A 19,300-nucleotide genomic window follows, 5' to 3' on the forward strand; every position below is an offset into this window, starting at 1 on the left:
GCCCCAGTTTTGTCTTGAGACCAATGGGAGATTTTCTTCCCCTCAGGACTGTCCAGCTCCCTGTGGATTGCATCAATCCCAGCCTGCCTCGTATGCTTGAAGCAGTGTCTGAGTCAATACCTCCACCACGTGCCACTCAGAGATAACCACAGGCGCAGATACAGTTTCCAGGATTAATTTACAGGTGTGGCAGTGTGACCAGGTACTGTCTACCTGTCACTGTGTGTTATCTGGCATTATTGGCCGAATGTTTAAAAATGCTTTAAATGAAAATTGCTGCAACAGAAAGTAGTTTTATATAGTCTAATCTTCAAAACAGAAGCAAAGACTTTGACTGCTGACCATTCTCTGTACCTCTTTCCCCCAAAAAAGCACAAATTTAGGATTTATCGAAAACTCCTCAATAACAGATTCACAGCATGAACCTGTATATATTGTTATATATACAGGTTTCCACAAGAACTAGAGAAGCTGAACAAACGTGGATATAATCTCCAGAAATATCTAACTAGACTGCTGGAGCCATATATTGTGTCTGCTCTCATTGTGATTCCTGACATTAAAAATGAAGCTGTGCTATGGGAATAAGCACAAGTAGCGATATGGGTCAGATAAGCGCCTTGCGGACTATAACACCTTCAAAACCATTTGAAAATGATTTCTAAGCATATAGCACAAACATAAAGGGAACAATTGTCTAGCTTTTCATCATCCCCGACTACAAGCCTCCTAGATCTCCTCGATGAACACCCACTCAGGGGAAGGTGTCTGATTTCATGCATTAATCTCAAATTGGGTCCCTTTGCATCCCTCTGCCAGACAGATGAGTTGCATTCCGCCAAAATGGTAGCTGTTGTTTATTTGTTTGTCTGTTGAAGTTGAGTGTTTAATGCCTTCAGCAAATCCCACGACATGTCTGCCTAAACATTTACATATGTTTACGAACAACTGGGGAATAAAAATGTTTGACATTAAGTGTTTGAAAAAGGAAAGATATAAGGTATAACTTCCTTAGCTAAACCTAACTGCAGCTGCAAAAAAACTATATTTAAATAGAAATCACATTAGTTTACTGTGACCACAAGGCAGATATGAACTAAAAGCCAATGCTGAGAAATACACTACAGAGAGAAGTGTTTATTATTGGAATCTCTATGTAAAAATAGGTTTCCGAATGCACCTCAGCTCCGGCTTTCTCCTCAGTATAAGCCTTCATAGGAATGATCTGTAATATTTCATGCTGATTTTCATGAATCTTGATGCACTGATTGATGAAAGGGATGTATTCAAATGATCCCCACTCCACGTTTAGAGTGGAATGTATTCTTACGTAGGACGTGTGATTGCGGTTCTTTGTACTCTTTAGTCTTCAAGCAAATGTGTAAATGTAGATAAAAGGAGTGATGAATTATTGTTGAACACATTGCTGGACATCTGAAGGTTTGCTTTGACATCATGATCAATGGGGCCTTTTCAACACATTCTCATATCTGCCTGAGAGAAACTAGGCCAGTGACCACCTACTCGTGCAGAAAATCGTCTCACATATGCATGTGGCCACTTTTGATCTTGAACATTACTGTATGTTTTGTCACAAAGGAAGAAGATTAAGTTGGATCGCTTTCATCTCCTAGACATGGATGCCCTTGTATGATGCATTACTAGGAATAACACACATATTAAAAGAAGACAGAATCTTCAAACATTTAGTAATGTTAGCAGTGTTTTTGTCATTCTCATCATAAATTTAAATGATGCTAGATTGTATAAACTGCAAATCTCAAGTACATTGAGTCTGACGCAGGTGGTAAGTTACTAAGTACATTTACCTCAGTATTAAAGTAAAGTTTGGAGCTACTTGTATTTTGTGTTACTTTCAATCCACCACAATTTACAGGAAATATTGTTCTTTTACTTCACTGCATTTATTTTACAGCTTCAGCCACTACTTACCTTTTTTGTAGGTAAAGACTTGTAAAAGCTACGTAAATCTAATTAAATGCTCACATAATAGTACAAATTACCACCTAATGTATCAGTATGTAAAGTAGTTCACGTCTGCACCAAATTTTTTTATTACTGTAAAAATTCTTCACATTTGTCACCAATACAATTTTGGCCAATAAGTCTGAATTAGACTTGCATACATTTGTTCTGAACAGCATGAAGTTCTATACTAGTTATGTATCTATTGTATTCCTGTAAAAAAAGTTGAAAAAAAACAGTTGCAGGCCAGCGCTTTCCACCTGCCTCGCGTTTTTACGCTAAGCTAAGCTCAACTGTCTGTTTCTCCTGATGTATTGTGACCGCTACATATATGATAATAGTAACACAGCTTAACTCATGTGTCTGCATGCAAGTGAAAAAGCATGATTCCAACTAAAAAGTTGGTATCTTTCATTTTTGATTTTTGTTTGTTTGTTGTCAGACTCTTAACTGCCAGTTAAAAACATATAAATCACAGATCACTGGCAGCGCAAACATCCCTGATTAATTCTGAGACACATCAATGGCCATTATTGAGAAATCTCGTACACAGCTTTAACAAAATGCTTTGCCATCCCTGCCCCACCTACCCTTTGCCTGGGCTCACCCAAAATACAGAAATTATGAATTTATAGTCTTTCTGCAAGCGTGCAGGAGCTTTGAAGACTGTGCTGCAATGAAGCTCTATACATAATGCATGAACTTGCTTTTGAACACCATGCTGCACCAAATGTAGTAATATTTTGTCTTCCTTCTCTGTGCCTTTTCCCTTCTTCCCCTTTCCTTTGTCCCTGACTTACTGTACCGTCTTCCCTTTTTGAGCCACTTTGTTACAGCCTTGTCCGACGAGTCTCCTTTTAATTAATTATTGCTTTTCTGCTTTGCTAGGCAACTGCTGAACTGTGCCCTCAGGGAATGGAAACAGAAAAGGGGACAGTGTAGTTTTGGGGAGAAAGACACGTTGTACCCAGGAAATGCCTTGTCTACATGTGACTAGCTTTTTAAGTATTTTGTGAAAAAGTGAAACATGTTGTGGTTTTTAGTTTTTGTTCTGTGTACAGTATCAGAGTGCCTGTAGGTGTTTTCACATTTTCTGTTCTTGTCAGCTGTGTTTCTTTGGTCTCTGGGTGCTTCTTCTACCCTTAGTTAAGATTGTAAGGGTAAACATCTGCTTACCTGTGCACCACTTCATCAGTTTGTGTTTACACATGCTGTCTGTGTGCCAGCTCACACATCACACAGTATGTTACCTAATGTTTGCTAAATTCCGACATCAAGAAAGTTGAACCTAAATGCTATGCACTTCCTCAGCGGGCCATTAGGAGCCTGGCAACACAACAGCACTCAGCATGCAAATTGAGCGCAGGATGTTTGTTAATTATCCACACTTGCATCAGGGCACTGCACACTGTCTTCCAAACCTCTTGCGCCTCTGACCCTGCTGATTCTAGGCGGTTAGTCAAGATATTGGGTTGTGCTGAATAACTCCCAGTCAGACCTCAAATATTTAAAGATGTCTCTAATTCTTGTGTGTGTGTGTGTGTTCTTCTTGATCAACAGAACGTCTCCCGCATTAACAACATAGTGAAGCAGGTGCTGCTGATATTCCCACATTTCTGTCTGGGCAGAGGGCTAATAGACATGGCCAAGAACCAGGCAATGGCAACCCTCTTCAGCAGTTTTGGTAAGAAGGCCCCACCGCTTCCACATAATTCATTGTAGATTGCCCGTTTTAATTATATACTTTGTGTTAATACTAATCTAATACTAAATTTTTTTTTGTATTGTTTGTTTAGATACACACATTAGTAAATTATCAGTAATCTGTGTGTTTATTACAGTTATTACAGTCACATTTCGCAGCAATGTCGACAGCAATTGCAATATGACTTCTTGACCAAATCCCGCAGCTCTAGTTTGTAGATTTACATCAGTGTCATTAGGTCTGCTATTATTTGGTCATAAATAAACACTACGGCACAAATTGGAATTTTGACCAGATGGAATTGCTAAATGAAAAGTAAAGGGGCATCAGTAGCTAGATTAGGGGATGTGGAATGTGATTTATAAATATGACCTTACTTTAAACTAATACTTTCCTAAAATGCTACATTGTTATCCTAATAGGGACCGAAATATTGGACCAGTAACACTACTCATAAACCCCCCGTAGAGCTCTGTTCTCCACTTTAAATTCAGGCAGGTGAAAGAAAGAAAATGGGGACAGGGCCGTGGAGGTGGAGTCGGGGTTAAGGAGGCCATCAAGAGGCAAAGAGGGACATGAAAGTGGAAGAGGAGTCTTATCTGTAGCGAGATGGAGCAGGAAATAGTGGTTTGAAGAATCATTTGCGGCGTTGGTGGAGAGCAGGAAGAGAAAAGCAATCACAACTTAAAAGGGCTGGTGTGGAGAGGGGCTATTTACTATAGAATGAGACTGAAAACGCTTTAGTTTCTCCTTACCCTTCATCCCCTCAGGCTCAAGGGTTGTAGAAGCTAAGCAAAGGAGGAAAGAGAACGCAGAATGTAAAATGTTTGGAGGATGCTGTCACAGGTTTACTTACAGTACGTGTTCATTAGCCGAGAGCGGCTTCAACATGAAAAGTACAGCGTGTCACATGACACCGCTGACAGCAGTTTTTATTTTATTTTTAAGTCTAAGTGCCATTTTAAACTGCTGGCTTTCACCTATGAATATGTCTAATAAACACTTCGCAGAGCTGACAAACTCCAGCTCTCCTCAAACTTTTGACATGGATATGTTGTGCTGCGCCTGGAAGTAAACACACGTCCGGTAATTTCGTAGTGTTTTGACAATGTTTCTGCTAAACCAAAAATGAGGCTTGGCAATTAACATAAAATTGACACACAATAATAATGCATTTGATTACTTACCTTCTCCTGTGGGAATAGACTTTTTTCGCCATGATTTTTTTTGTCCCTCCTTTCTTCCTACCTCCTTTTTTTAGGGGAAGACCGTTTCAAGGATCCACTCAGCTGGGAAATGGTGGGAAAGAACCTTTGTGCCATGGCCATCCAAGGAATTGTAATGTTTGTTATTACAATCCTCATCCAGTATAAGTTCTTCTGCAAACCGAGGTAAAAGAAACTGTGTCATTTCCGAGTATCAACAAAACTGACTGAGAAAAAGTTTCCAACGCCTTAATTCTTCTGTCCATTTAAATGTGATCTTACATTAATTGGTCATGCCTTTTCCCGATCCAGTAATTGTCCATTTGGTATATTGTCAATTGGCATTTGTTAAAGACGAACCAGTAAACCATTTCATCTCTATTAATTTCCCCATTTAAATAATTAATTTGTTGTAAATTCATTTTATGTAAAACATCTGTTACACAGTGAATGCTTTTCCTTTTCTTTTTTTTTTTTTTTATCGTGTTTACTTGCTTCAAAAGCATGGTTGCCCTGGAAACTAATGCCTGTGGCTCTAACTATTTATGAAAATTGCAGAGATTGTTTCACCGGGCTTAAACTTTGACCACGATAATTTGTCATGTGAGTTCATGTTAATTTTAACGAAGGGTATTAACTGTGGTTAACTTGTCTCTGCCAGGCTTATTTCAGCAAAGCCACTATCTGCAGAGGAGGAGGATATCGATGTTGCTCGAGAACGTGCGAGAGTGCATGATGGCAGAGCCCAGAATGACCTGTTGAGGGTCTATGACCTCACTAAGGTATTACGCAGGGCACCTTGGAGCTCATAAACCAATGTGGCTTTGGTGCATGATACAGTTTTCCTACTTCCGTCAGTTTATGTGTGTATTTGTTTTGTTGGCTTTATTAAAACATGAGCTTGATTTTAATTGTTAACGGCAAGAAGCCACAGGTCTACGATTCACAAAACGTCTTCCTTCACGTCATCAGGATGCTTAACTGTGACCTCTGTGTGCTCCATAAACCTATTACTATGCCCTACCTGTCTGAATTTTTGCACTTGAGTGACATACTTGTATTACTAAAAACTGCATCCTTGCCATTTTAATACCCGCGTTTTATTGTCGTTCTAATATTCATCTTTTATTTACTTGATGGACTTTTAAGTACAGTGTTAGCGGTGCACAATTTGGTAAAAGAGTGCCACTGCGATTACGGACTTGCAGAGAATTTTAAAATCTGTATTTCTCAACTTTAAAGCAAACATTAGAATCAACCCACCTTACTAATCTCTGTAATGAGCAAATAGTGCACAAACATAATGGAGTCTCACGTGTACACATGTACGTATTAATTTAATTATATTGCAGCCTTTTGTGGTTATGTAATCAGACAGGCTGACACTGCAGTTGAGATTAAATAAATCATGCAGCACTATGCAATAAGCCAAATAAAAATCTCACTTTATATATTCTATTGGGATAGGAGTCGTATATAAAGAGATGAAAAAGGAAATGTCTTCAGTCAGGTCTAATTTGATTCTTTTTCTGACATTACACAGTAATAGCTTGGACACCTTTTAAATTGCAGTAATCAACTACATCTGTACATGTGGACGTGTGTGGGTGGGAGGAGTTTTTAAAGTTTTTTTTTTTCCCCTCCAATTGCACCTGCATTTTTCAGATTGCAGGGTAACTGGGGAAGACAGGTTGCTGGCCTGCAGCTGTGAACATGCACAAATATAAGTGGGCATGGGACCAAACAAGATTGCATTTTTAGGGATTTAAAGGCCCGTGGTCCTACACTGCTCTGGCCCTCCCCTATGTGCTTTAGGTGAAGTCGAGCCTGCTGTGATGATATGTGCCTCAACACTGGCGAGATTAACGCTCCATCTATCGGCAGATGTTTCTTCCCCTGCGGGTGGCGTAGCAGCAGGAAGTGTCGCCACAGCAGCCTGCTTTGCAGCTCCAGTGCCGACAGCTGGGCGATCTAACAGCCTCTGGCTCTTACCACCTTTCTTCGCTCCTCTACTCCCCTGGTCTTTGCAGTCTCACCGTACTTAATCTTTCACTCATTGCTCACGGACATAGACGTGTGCTCCCTAGGGTAATTACTGAAGAGGCGCTGGGTTAAAACACTTGGATGGGTAATGTATTACAAATCTTCTCACAAGGTGAAAAGGGGTGCAGGGTTGCAGGAGTTTGCCTCTTTTGGCTAAAACAGAGCCAAGTATTTAAATTCAGTATAAAGTCATCAAAACAGTCTCTAAAACAAAGGTCTATTTTTCACTGTCAATACGACTCCAAAACAATGCCAAAGAATGGCTCAGCTGTCCACACACAGCTTTATGGCGGACGGTGGCCCTTTGCCAAACAAAGACAGCAGTTCAGTGACAGAAGTCATCAGCATTCTTCCTGTAGTGCCCTACTTGAATCCCACCACAGCTGTGCACCATCCATTTTGGGTGTAGATAGCAAATTGATCAATGAGCGCATTGCTTCAGTGGCCATGCACCACAGGCTGGGTCCCGTCATAAATCTAAGCATGCCTCTGAAGCGATCGACAGGCCATCAATCATGTGTAAGATTCCTGCTCCACCCCTTCCTCTTCCTGCTGCTGTAAACAGGAACGCTTTGCTGGGCGCCCCACCTGCTAGCTCCGGTCAGCTGTTACATTATCGTTGGCACTGTAATCGATGGGGATTGTAATAGATGTGTGTCCGTCTGGGAGTATTTTCCGGGCCCCGAGCTGTCAATTTAACCTTCCAGTCACTCACTAAGTTGACAGGGAAAGTTTTAAAGAACGCTGTGACAGCTATTTAAATTCAGAAGACACGTGCGGTGAGTGGCAGGTTGGCATATAACAAGTATGCTCATGTGGATGATGAATGTATGTAGATGATTTTTGTATTGTGGTTTTTTGTTTTTTGTTTTTTTTTTGTTGGATTTTTTTTTTCTGTGCCACAATAATTTCTCGTGTGCGTTTCATTCCCTTAAATCCCATTGGGCAAAAGGAATCAGGGGTACCTCTGCAGCCAGGGGTATTTGTAGAGATTAGGTAAATTGATAACGTATGATTAGGTAAAATTAATACATATGCAAGATTATGAATTGAAAACTCTTAATAAGTATGTATTTGTGTCACAACAACCAATGATTTATTGAATGGTGGGTTTCTTCCTGACATTTGCCATCACATTCTCTCAACTGTCTCATCTAATTTCACATTTGTTACTATGCCACCGCAGTGGCGCTCGAGTTAGGCAGGAATTATACTGTGTATCTTCATCTATACATCTGCTGCTTCGACGTAGCAAACTACCGGTAAAGAGTTGTATGTATGAATAACTCGGGTTGATAAGTACTGAGTGCAGCTGCCAGGTGGCACTGAAACAATGATGGATCTGTACAAGTCCTGGTTTTATCAAAGTCTTCTGATGTGCCAACAGTGTAATAAATGCAATGTCATAGTCGGGCTTGAAGTGGCAGTTCTAAATTTACATTTGCCTGGTAGGATTGTGAATGCAGCTGGGACAGCCCACCTTTTTATTGATGTATATTTGGCCTAGAGTGTCTATACAGGCAGGAAACGTAGAGAACCATATGCTGTCACTTTTTAATGAATGTTCGCTCTTTCTGTCTCTGACACTCACGGAAATGCACAGCACTTCATACGCCTATGTTTTCACTTTTTGAAAACCCAAAAACGATGCAAACAGTAGTCACTCTTTCATGATTCAAAAGGGCACAGGTCTGTCCTTGAGTTTGAATGCTAAATGTCCTGTCACAGTCAGCAAACAACAACAAAGGCCCTGTCTTGTCTTTCTGTGCTAGAGCAAGGGAACGTTGCTTTGAAACCTCTTTGGAAACGTATCAAACATTGGAAAAACACCTCATGCACTAAATACTTATTTTTTGTCGCATGTTTTTCAGCTATATTTTAAAACATACGTTTTAATAAATCCTGTCAATTTCACGTGGTAGCTTCTTCACTTGCTCCGGTGAGATTTTCAGGCAAGGCTGACCTGCATGCACTGTAGTGAGCACTGACGAGGCTTGATCATCGGGGCAGATGTGGATGCAGCATCGAAGGTTTTCAAGTGAGATGTGAAATGCATCAACCGCCTTCTCATTTCCAGTGTCGCTACAGGATCTTAGCAGGATGCTGACTCACAATCAGAATGTGCGAAGTTTCATTCTCTTCTTTATCCCGAGAGAGGACATTCTGCATCTCATGGGATCTAGTTTTTATTATTTGTGTCTTGACATCTATCAGCTGGATTGTCTTGTCCCCCTCACTTCTGTTTTTGACAGGATGTCTCTAAACTAACGGGAAAAAAGTCATGTAGGATTGTTTTGTTTTGTTTTTTTTATTACTGTCAACGCATGCTAATCTAAACATTTAAAACTAAATGTCAACATAATATTTTAGTTAATTAAGCTGCTGTAGGACTTAAATGTTAGTGATGTCCAGTGTTAAAGAGCTTGGATGTGTTGACAGTTTCAGCCTCTCTGAGTGTATTGGAGCTCTTCGTTTAAAATATTGTCCCTCATAACTTGTAATTTACATACTCTGCTTTGGCGATTGCTGATGCACAGTATATGCCACCAACACGTGCCTGTGAGGATTCCTGCATAGAATTGAACCTTTGGGTGCACATTCAACAATTGGATATAAACTCCAAATAACTGCTATTGTTCACATAAAGTGGATGTTTAAGAAGGAAAATGTTTGTTAGAAAATCCACCATAACTCTACGTTGACAATATGCGGTGATTTTATTTATAATTTTTTATTTATGCCCATCAGCTCATGCTCATTCACTATGTCCCGTCACTGTGTTGAGATCACTAAATGCAAATTGGCTCATAGTCGGTGTCACAAAATATTGTGTATTGTGAGTGTGTTGCTCATTGATGTTGTTTTTAAAGTGAAGGCGCACACCCTCGTGAATGCCGTCTCTGCAGACACAAATATTAATGTTCATTCTACTCTCCTCCTTCCCCTTTACTAAGCGTCTTACTTTTTTATACCTTGTCCCATCTGGCTTGCTCTAAATGTAGCAAATTATCCCTCCTTGTTAAAATTTGTTTCTTTCACTTTCTCTCATTTTCCCTCCACCTTTTTTTTTTTCACCTGCTCCTTTCCATCTCACCTCTTCCCTGCTGCTCTGCTTTATCACCCCATATTTTCTCATGCCATCCTCTCTGCCATCTTTCTCACTGTCTGCTCCCCACACTTTCCTGCCTCCTGCCTTGTTTCCCCCCTTCCTCTCTTTCTTTCTCCAGCTTGCTGGTTGATTCATTTTATTGTCTGCTCCCTGTAGGTATACCCTCGGAAAAGCATCCCTGCTGTGGACAGGCTATGTGTGGGTGTCCCTGCCGCAGAGGTGAGCCAAATGCCTTTCAATCACACGAGCACCTTTTCAAACCTATAATGTGTTTGCTTTTATACATGTTAGAAGACTCCCCTGCATTTAAGTATTTGATATCTTTCAAAAATTCAGTACCAACACCCATATGGCAAAAGTTATTTCATTCTCTGTTGCCTCTGAAAATAAAGTTTAACACCTTCAACAACATTTGAATATTAATGGTAATATTTACTAAATATTGACACATGAGACCGTGGAGCAGTGAGCAGGGATTCTGTGCTGAGTCGAATCAGAATATCTTCCAAGGACTGCTTAAAGAAGGCGGTAGGAAAAGCACTAATCTCCTTATCAGCCTTGTTTTCTGCCATTATGCCACTGCCAAGCATGTGTGTGCTCAAAACACACAAGCAGGCTTGTAGAAGAGCACTGCTAGAGCATCGGCGTCTGTGGAGCAAAGGCACGAAGACCCAGTGGTGTTTAGTTCAGTACACTTGTAAATTGGCAGAAGGAAATTAACTTCACCGAAGGCAGCAATGCAATAAAGTGAACTTTTACACAGCTTTGGACAAAGAGACACAGACATTGTCTATGTAAAGCATCCTTACTCACTGAAGCATGTTCCCACGTTAGTTATACCCACCCACATACACACACACTGCACACATGCACTGATTTAACATAATCTCAAATGCTGACAGGCAGTCGTGCTCGTTGGGCTTTCTGCTGGTATCCATCCTCCCTGCCACTGTTTACTCAGAGCCCAGTGTAAATGCCAGTGGAATATTGTGATTCACAGGGCTCTGCTGATCACACACTGCATTTCCATGCATTATTTACATCCAGCTTAGCCTCCTCCTATGCATTCACTAGCACAGGTCACAAACAAGCAGGGATCAATGAATGACAGAAATCAAATATTTATGCTGGAGCTAGAGCACCTACGGCGGGTCACATGACCGCAGGGCTCCGCAGAGACAACTTCCTGCCGCATGCCCTCCAGAGACGAGTAAAATGAGCAGCATCAGGGACGAAAGAAGAAGTGAGGATAATGTTTGTTGTAGCAATTTACTGAGGTAGGAGGAAATGCTGTTGGGATGGGTCAGGTTCTTAGAGTATTTGTTCTGGTGTGCCTGCCGTACTGATTTAGAGTCTGTTGTTTTGTTTGTGTGCAGAAATACATCAATTTGTTGTGTTGCCGAGTACTGAAGCAGTCATGCATATTCAATAAATTGTATTTTCAGTTATTTATTCACACTATTTATATAGTCCATAGATAGACTTTATTAAAAGGATTAATGTAGGGGATTTGTTCAAAAGAAAACCCATCTACATACAGAATGATTGATATTTGTCATCTAGTGCTATTGTCTCCTGTCTCTTTTCTGCTGAGGCTAGTGTGTACAAAACACTGTTGTCCTAACAGAAGCCTCCCTCCATTATCTCCACCAGTGTTTTGGCTTGCTGGGAATCAATGGAGCTGGGAAAACTACTACATTCAAGATGCTGACAGGAGACATCCCAGCCTCCAGTGGAGAGGCCTTCCTAAATGGATACAGGTGAGGCACTAACTCTCAGTAGTGCACCAAGTAGCTCATCATAATTAGCCACCCAAGATGGCTGCTCAGATGGGGATTGAGCTCAACTACTCTTGTTCTGTGCAACACAGCTTTCTATTTCTCCATCCCTCACGCAGTATTTTCTCATTTTTTCATTGTTGGGTTGTTTCAAGACCTCATACGCATTCTGCAGTGTCTGCCTTTTCAACTTTGCTTCTCTCATGTCTCCTCGCTGCGATATTCTCAGAAAAGCTGAAGACTCTGCTCTCTCTTTCTACCTTCCTCTTGCACATCTTGCATGTATTTCATTCCTTTTCATACCCTCACCCTGTACCTTTCTCTGTTTTTATGTCTCTGCCTTACAGAATCAGTCATAAGAAATCTTTGTACATGCTAAAAAAAATACCTTGACACCAGCTACATGAGACTCAAGCATTGGAGTGAAGGGAGGCTCTTCCTTATTTTTAGGAACAAACAAGTGTGTTCCTTTGCCTTGGTATGCATCTCTAAGGCAGCACAACCAAGTATGGTTGAGTATGAGCTGCACTTAGTTGCATGTCGCAGCGGTTGCTATAGTTTAACTTAAACATCTGATAATTGACTTTGTGCTCAACAAAGCAAAGGAGCTGAATAGAGCAAGGCCTAACACAGCGGACTAATGTTGGTAACCGAGATAAAAGAAAAACCTCAGAGACCTTTAGGGAAACAAAAACTGAAAAGAGACAAACCTAGATGTGAGCACACCCACTCTCCTGTTTTCAGATCACGATGCTTTCTGTACATTGGCAAGAAGACAGATCGGCAGAACAGAAGAAGCATTATATCCTAAACAGAAGTTTTTGCTGTTGTGGTAGTTGTGCACGATGTCTTGTCTTGGATTGCACGCTGAAAAAGCAGTAGCAGTTCCTACCTGCATTCAGCAGGTATTATGGTAAATGGTCTGCAGTTTTAGCATTTTTCTACCTGTTGGCAGTCAAAGAGCTTTACACTCCTCCTTATTCACCCATTCACACTCACAATCACACGCACTCACACACCAATTGGGGGAGCTGCTACGCAGCCGGCCAACGCTCACTGGGAGCAACTAAGAGGGGGTTCAGTGTCTTCCTTAAGGACACTGAGGCATGTGACCGAAGGAGCCGGGGATCGAACCAAAAACTGCGAGATAGGTGGATGACTGCTCTACCTGCCTGCCCCACAGTCGCACTTTAAAAGAGCTAGCTGGCTAACGTCTAGTAGCAGTTCACTGGCATCTCTTTTTGTGATTTACCAAGAACAAGCTGTAACAGCTGATGTATCAAAGCCATATTTAATTACACTAATAGCTACTGTACCATTAACACTGTGCAAGTTCTGCTAATAAACTATAGATGTACAGTCATGTGTGAAGTCAGTACCCCCTTATTTTGAAATGGAAAAAAAGAGTAAAATTGTTTAGCTTTTTTTATCAACATAATATTTAATTCACAGTTACCTGTTACAAATGTTTCTTCAACAGAGATTAAAGTACATTTTAATTAATTGCGAAATTGCCACGCATTCACACACACCTATGGCAGTGGCTGTCATGCAAGGTGCTCACCTGACCCACCGGGAGCAACTTGGGGTTCAGCGTGTTGCCCATGGACACTTCGTCACCTAAAACAAAACAAAATATTAAATCAGTAAAGCTTTCAGTTTACCATAACCTTGTTATGATCCAACAGCCTCCAGACATTTGAAATCAAATTTAGCTTCCCTGAGGCTGAACATTACTCCTGGAAAATAACATAGGTCCAGAATGATCTGTGAGAAACAACTATACAAAATGACTGAATATCAGCTACAACATCTGTTGCCTGTAGGTGATGACGTAGTAATATTGTAGATTGCAAAAAGGTCACGTCTGCATGTCTGCTGCCATTATTTTAATGGCCTCTTTAAGGTGTGAAGATTGTGAAGCCATATTTCTCTTATTGAGTTTGTACTTGTTTCCCCGAACCATCCTGGAAACATAGGGCAACCAAACAACCACTTTTATTAATTAAGGAAAGTTTTTACAGAGAGACTCAGCTCAGATTGTTCTCTTTCTTGCGAATTTGAGTCATGACGAGTTCGACGTTAATCTTATTTTTTTGAAATACAGTGAGCTATATCACTGAACCATGGACTTGGGCTTGGACTTCTATTACCATTGCATATTTCATCTCATACTATTTCACACAGTAAAGCATTTAATATACCCTTTATACCCTTATTTAACTCAAACTTAAGTGAAATTGGTGGCAGTGCTGAAATAACTTATGATTTCCTTACCAGCATACGGACTGAAATGAGGGACGTGCACCAGAACATGGGCTACTGTCCCCAGTTTGATGCTATTGACGACCTGCTCACAGGACGGGAACATCTGGAGTTGTACGCCAGGTTACGAGGAGTACCAGAAAAAGAAGTCACCATGGTAACTACCTTTTGTACTACCAATCCTTGTATGTTTTAAGATTTGCATTTGTTGTTTTACTTATAGATGTTCTATTACTAAATCATCAGTATGGATGATATCAGGCTCCAAGTGCAGGTTGAAATGTTAACCTGTCCTAATTGTGGTTAAAAAAGAAGAAAATTCAAAACTGTAAACATGTTTACTTCCCTTCAGAACACAGTGAAAAATATCAGGTACTTTTTAACTGTTGGCAAACTGAAGCATATATTGAAGTGAAAGAGAACCTCAGTGGGAGAAGCTATACATAATAAAAAATGGCCAATGGTAGAAATGTAGCAGCTGTGGGTTATCGCTCTACATTATTCAAGTGCCCAGTGGTATGGCTGGCCTTATGTAGCCCCCCTGCACTCCTCATGCACTGCTCGCATCTACAACTGTAAGATCAAAGGAGGAAGAGGCTGGCGGCAACTATAGGCCTCAGTCGCGACGCCAGGTCTTTGATCTCTAAGCTGCAGTGCAAAAGGGACCCAGTTCTGAGCTGCTAGCATAACTCTTAATTATACTGTAGCCCATTGTGGCATGGTGGCCATTCTTTGTCCAAACAGGGCCCTTGTGTTGTCATATTTGCATAATCAGTAAACAAATACATCAACTTTATGTGCAGGGAATATGCTGTATATGAAGGTCCTACAGATTGCGCTTATTTTGATGGATAAACAATCCTATGAGACCTGGTGGTGGTGTGCTTTTTAGTGACGCTCCTGATTGCGTTGAGGAGACACTGTTGAAATAGCAGGGAGACCAGTACAGGAGCAGTCTGTGATTAAGGTTAGTCTACTTATTCCGGCTGTCAAAACTTGTCCTTGAAAGGTACAGAACTGTAAATCCATCGGGGATCCAAACGACGATATCATCCATCAAAGAAACACAGGTCTGGTGATGATGCTTATGTGAACTTTCTTCTTGACACAATTATGTCGACTGTTTTTTATTTGTAAAGGTTGCTGAGTGGGGGATCCAGAAGTTGGGGCTTGTCAAATATTCCAACAAGTCAGCAGGAACCTACAGTGGTGGAAACAAACGTAAACTTTCTACAGCGATAGCCCTGATCGGTTGTCCTCCAGTAGTCTTTCTGGTGAGCTACAGTTTTATTCATTTGGTCCACATATTGAAAACTTTCTCCTTCAATTCTGTGTGAGTGTAATATTTCAAATGCTTATTGATTCTGTGCAGAAGTTTGCACTAAAGCTGTTATCCATTTTTGTATCTTTTTTTACAAGCTCACAGGGACTAGACAGTAGTAAAATGATGATGATGATAGAGTGTAGGAATCTGGTGTAACACATGCTTTCAGAAGTGAGGAGCATAAAACAAGCCGCCTATGAAACTTGCAAATTCTCACCCAAAGGATTTCATGTAGATTACTTGTGGACAAGTGAGGGGTCACTCACTGGTCATGTTTTAATTCATTTTGCTGAGGAAAGAATCAATTCTTTCAGGATAATGTAGAGTGCACAGAGCCTGTGTTTGCGTGGATTAAATCCCCATTCATCAGGACTTAGAACTGAGGGCAAAAGCATAAAGCAAGCTTATTAAAGGTATGACTCAGAATGTGCTGCATCACATGCATTCAATTAAGCGGCTTTAATGTGCATTAAGAAATATGTGTCCATGTTATTATGAGGGACAAACTTTAATGACATTAAATCACACTGGGGCCTCCCTATGGGGGCTCACCGAAGTATAAATTTTCATTATGATTATTTAAAATTTTACTTGTTATTCCACAAGCTACTCACATGGTTGACCAAAGCACAAACATGGAAATGCAAAAATGTGTTTCCTTGTTAGCCTACTCATTTTAGATTTTCCACTCTATTTTTAAATGTCCATGTCAAATCATATCCAGATGTATATTGTACAACATATTGCCATTTATTCTGCTGCCTATAAACTGTAATTCATGCATTAGGTTGCATAATTTACATCAATTCTTCAGGTTATGCTGCTAATAAGTCAGGTAATGAGTAATCCATAATAAATTACTGAATGATCTAACCAGCTGTTTCTGCTTTCTGGCTCAGATTTTGGACTATGGAGCTCCAGACCTCCTTATTTACTCATCTGAGCCAGGCTAGTCTGCGCTTTGAGGCAGTGGGATAATGTGTTGTCAGTGTCTGTGTCAGTTCCTGTATTGTGTGCTAGCCCAGGGAGCCCAGGCGGCCTTGAGGCAGTGCCACATAGGGTTTGCGCAGGGACACATTGGATATGGTGATGGAAATACCCCGTGGGATTTGTACGATTCTGCTAGTGAGGGAGAACCAGGCCTGGAACTAAATCAGCCAATGGACTGAGTACTGTCATTCGCTAATCATGCATGGACAGACTAGCCCTGAGGAGAAAGAAACAGCAAGTCACGGAGGATTGTGTGTTTGTGTGTGTCGTGTTGTGTTGGAGAGTGCTTCAGTATGTTACTCCATTATGTGTGCATGGGTATACCTTCAGTATGTTCTGCTTATCTGTGTGTTCTCGTGTGTGTCCTGTATTTATCTTCAATTATGTCTCTCAGTTGTGTCTCTGCTCTAGTGTGTGTAAATGCCGGGAACAACAGAACACCGTGAAGCTCCTTACAAATGTGTTGGCCCACCACAACAAACAAGTTTCATTTCTCAATGAATTGTGGTGGTAGAAAATGATGCCTTGCACTTCGGTGCAAAAGGCCACAAAGTTGAGATCTGAAAACTGTCATGTGTTGCATATTGCTGCTCATTGTGTTTTTCCACGCAGGTTTCTCTGTGTATTTGCTGTTTACTGGTAAAGCACCTACATACATTCTCAATAAGAGGTGGCAGGGTGGGATATAATGGAGACTGTTCTAAAGTGGCTCCTCTTATTGCAGGATGAACCAACCACTGGGATGGACCCCAAAGCTCGGCGCTTCCTCTGGGACTGCATCCTGAGTATCATCAAAGAGGGCCGCTCAGTCATTCTCACATCACACAGGTGCAAGCTCACTCCTTATCTATTGAATTTTGCTGATGAATTCACAATTCACCAACTGAAACCAAACTAAAGTATGTTGACTGATCAGCAGGGAGCAACCAAATTGTCGAAAATTCAATCTGAGCTCTATATATTGTAATCGCTATTGATTTAAGTTGTTCTTTAGTGAAATGTGTTGTGTTGAAATGCGTGACAGTTATTATTGGCTGTCAGAAATGTATTGACTGTTATGAAGCTTTTATGAAGCATGAGGACATATTGACTGACTGGGTCTTTTTTTACTGCTGTAAAAGACATACTGTCAATATAAGTCCTGAGGTCTTTTCATTATCCAAGAAATTTAAGTCTCCCAACTTTTCTTACCTAAAACTTGGTGGTCCAAGTTGATATGGGACATTTAACAATCACCATGCCCATTCATTTTACCATTTACCAAATTGCCAGAGTTTTTAAATCCGGTCATGTGAACAATATGTGCTGTTTATTTGGAATATATTACCCCCCATTACGCGTGTTGCCTTCATGGAGAAATAAAAGCCTTTGGTGTTGTCGCAGTAGGTGTGACTGAGCTGCATCCAATCATCCATGGCGTGACCAGGTGGTTGTGTTTTGTTAAGTGGCGAATTCACCAGGTTTTACAAAGTCATAATCCTAATAGCACCATTTCTCAGAAAGGCTTCACAGGTTTCAGGTACAAATGACTAGTGCTTCCACCCAACACCGAAAGAGAAAAAATGAGATAATAAGAACTGCAGATGGTCTCTTCCTTTTTCGCTAATTACCAAATTTGTCGTCCATTTAAGGTGTCAAAGGAGACATGTACTAATGCTCTAACCCTAACTGTAAATGAGAAAAAGTTTCAGCGTATCAGCTGAGATCTTTTTAAGCAAAATAATGTAAAATTGAATCAAGTTCTACCCTGTATTTAAATGTGACATCTTAGCAGCTGAATGCACAGACATGATTAAAAAATCCCTCAAATATCTCCATTACAACAAATAGATCCGTTAAGATGCCATTGTCTCTGTTCTGTAAAGTAAGGATGCCCTCATTTTTTTCAACAGTATGGAGGAGTGTGAAGCACTGTGCACACGCATGGCCATCATGGTAAACGGTCATTTCAAGTGTCTTGGGAGCATCCAGCATCTGAAGAGCAGGTGAGGGTTCTTTCTTTTGCCTGTGTGTTAGTGCGAGAGCGGAGTAAAAAATAAAAACTTTCAAACTCATTGAGATGAAAGAAGTGCATGTCTCCCACTGAGGTTTTATGTTATTTATACAGTATATATAAATAACACGGCACGCGTATCCTGTATATTGGTAATAAAGAATACGGTTCTAGTTTTTTAAGGAAGGAAATAAAAAATGTATTTGTTTTATTATTTTATGCTACAACTAACAAGTACTTCATAGAAGATGCTCAAAGAGACGCACCTTTTTTTTTTTAAAAAGTATGCAGTATTAGTCAAATCTCAGATAAGGTCCACAGGGTCTTTATTAGGTTTTGGGAAATCCTTTTATTTTCATTCTTTAATGTCTTAGTTGAGAACGATACCAGCCCTATGTCAGTACACTGATCCAGAGCTTACCAAAGAGACTGGGACTTTGAGGAAACCACTAGCTTACCTCAGTGTGTTTTAATAGCAAACAAATAAGACAACCTGTCTGTTCCTGTGCTGTAGATGCGCTTGTAAGTAGAGTTTGTTACTTTTGAGCAAACCCAGGCCGCTTTCCTCAGTTTCCAGTCTTTTTGCTAACTTTTCTCTAACCAGTATGCATTGTATATATGGTGTTTTTTAGTATATACACATCGACATGACTGCATTGATTTAAAATGAAAAGATCCATAATGGAGGCAAATGTGCATCTAGATCTGTGAGCCTCAGTTCATTGTTTTTCGAAGTGTCACGTTTGTTTCCCTCCAGACTCGTGAATTCCAGTTTGCACCATCTCTGACATTGTGCACTCTCCTAATGTGTTTTGTTACGTCTCCATCGCAGACACCCCCTGCGTTTAACTCTTAGCTCTCTGGTATTCGTGACATTTCCCAAGGCCAGCACTTGTGCCCTA

General features: G+C 40.6%; 1 protein-coding gene across 8 annotated transcripts in view; it reads left to right on the forward strand.

Moving 5' to 3' along the window:
• Positions 1 to 19,300, forward strand: part of LOC137137369 (phospholipid-transporting ATPase ABCA1-like) — a 139,495-nt gene that overhangs the window by 104,055 nt on the left and 16,140 nt on the right. For 5 of the 8 annotated variants that reach the window (XM_067523554.1, XM_067523553.1, XM_067523551.1 and 2 more), the window contains 10 exons: positions 3,547 to 3,670; positions 4,953 to 5,082; positions 5,558 to 5,678; positions 10,205 to 10,267; positions 11,702 to 11,808; positions 14,107 to 14,248; positions 15,231 to 15,365; positions 17,018 to 17,044; positions 17,130 to 17,233; positions 18,298 to 18,390. In XM_067523554.1, the coding sequence (XP_067379655.1) occupies positions 3,547 to 3,670; positions 4,953 to 5,082; positions 5,558 to 5,678; positions 10,205 to 10,267; positions 11,702 to 11,808; positions 14,107 to 14,248; positions 15,231 to 15,365; positions 17,018 to 17,044; positions 17,130 to 17,233; positions 18,298 to 18,390 (1,046 nt within the window). The remainder of the gene's footprint in view (positions 1 to 3,546; positions 3,671 to 4,952; positions 5,083 to 5,557; positions 5,679 to 10,204; positions 10,268 to 11,701; positions 11,809 to 14,106; positions 14,249 to 15,230; positions 15,366 to 17,017; positions 17,045 to 17,129; positions 17,234 to 18,297; positions 18,391 to 19,300) is intronic. The other 3 variants (XM_067523558.1, XM_067523556.1, XM_067523557.1) reach the window with 1 other exon arrangement.

This window comes from Channa argus, chromosome 12, assembly GCF_033026475.1.
Source record: "Channa argus isolate prfri chromosome 12, Channa argus male v1.0, whole genome shotgun sequence".
Taxonomy (NCBI): Eukaryota; Metazoa; Chordata; class Actinopteri; order Anabantiformes; family Channidae; genus Channa; species Channa argus.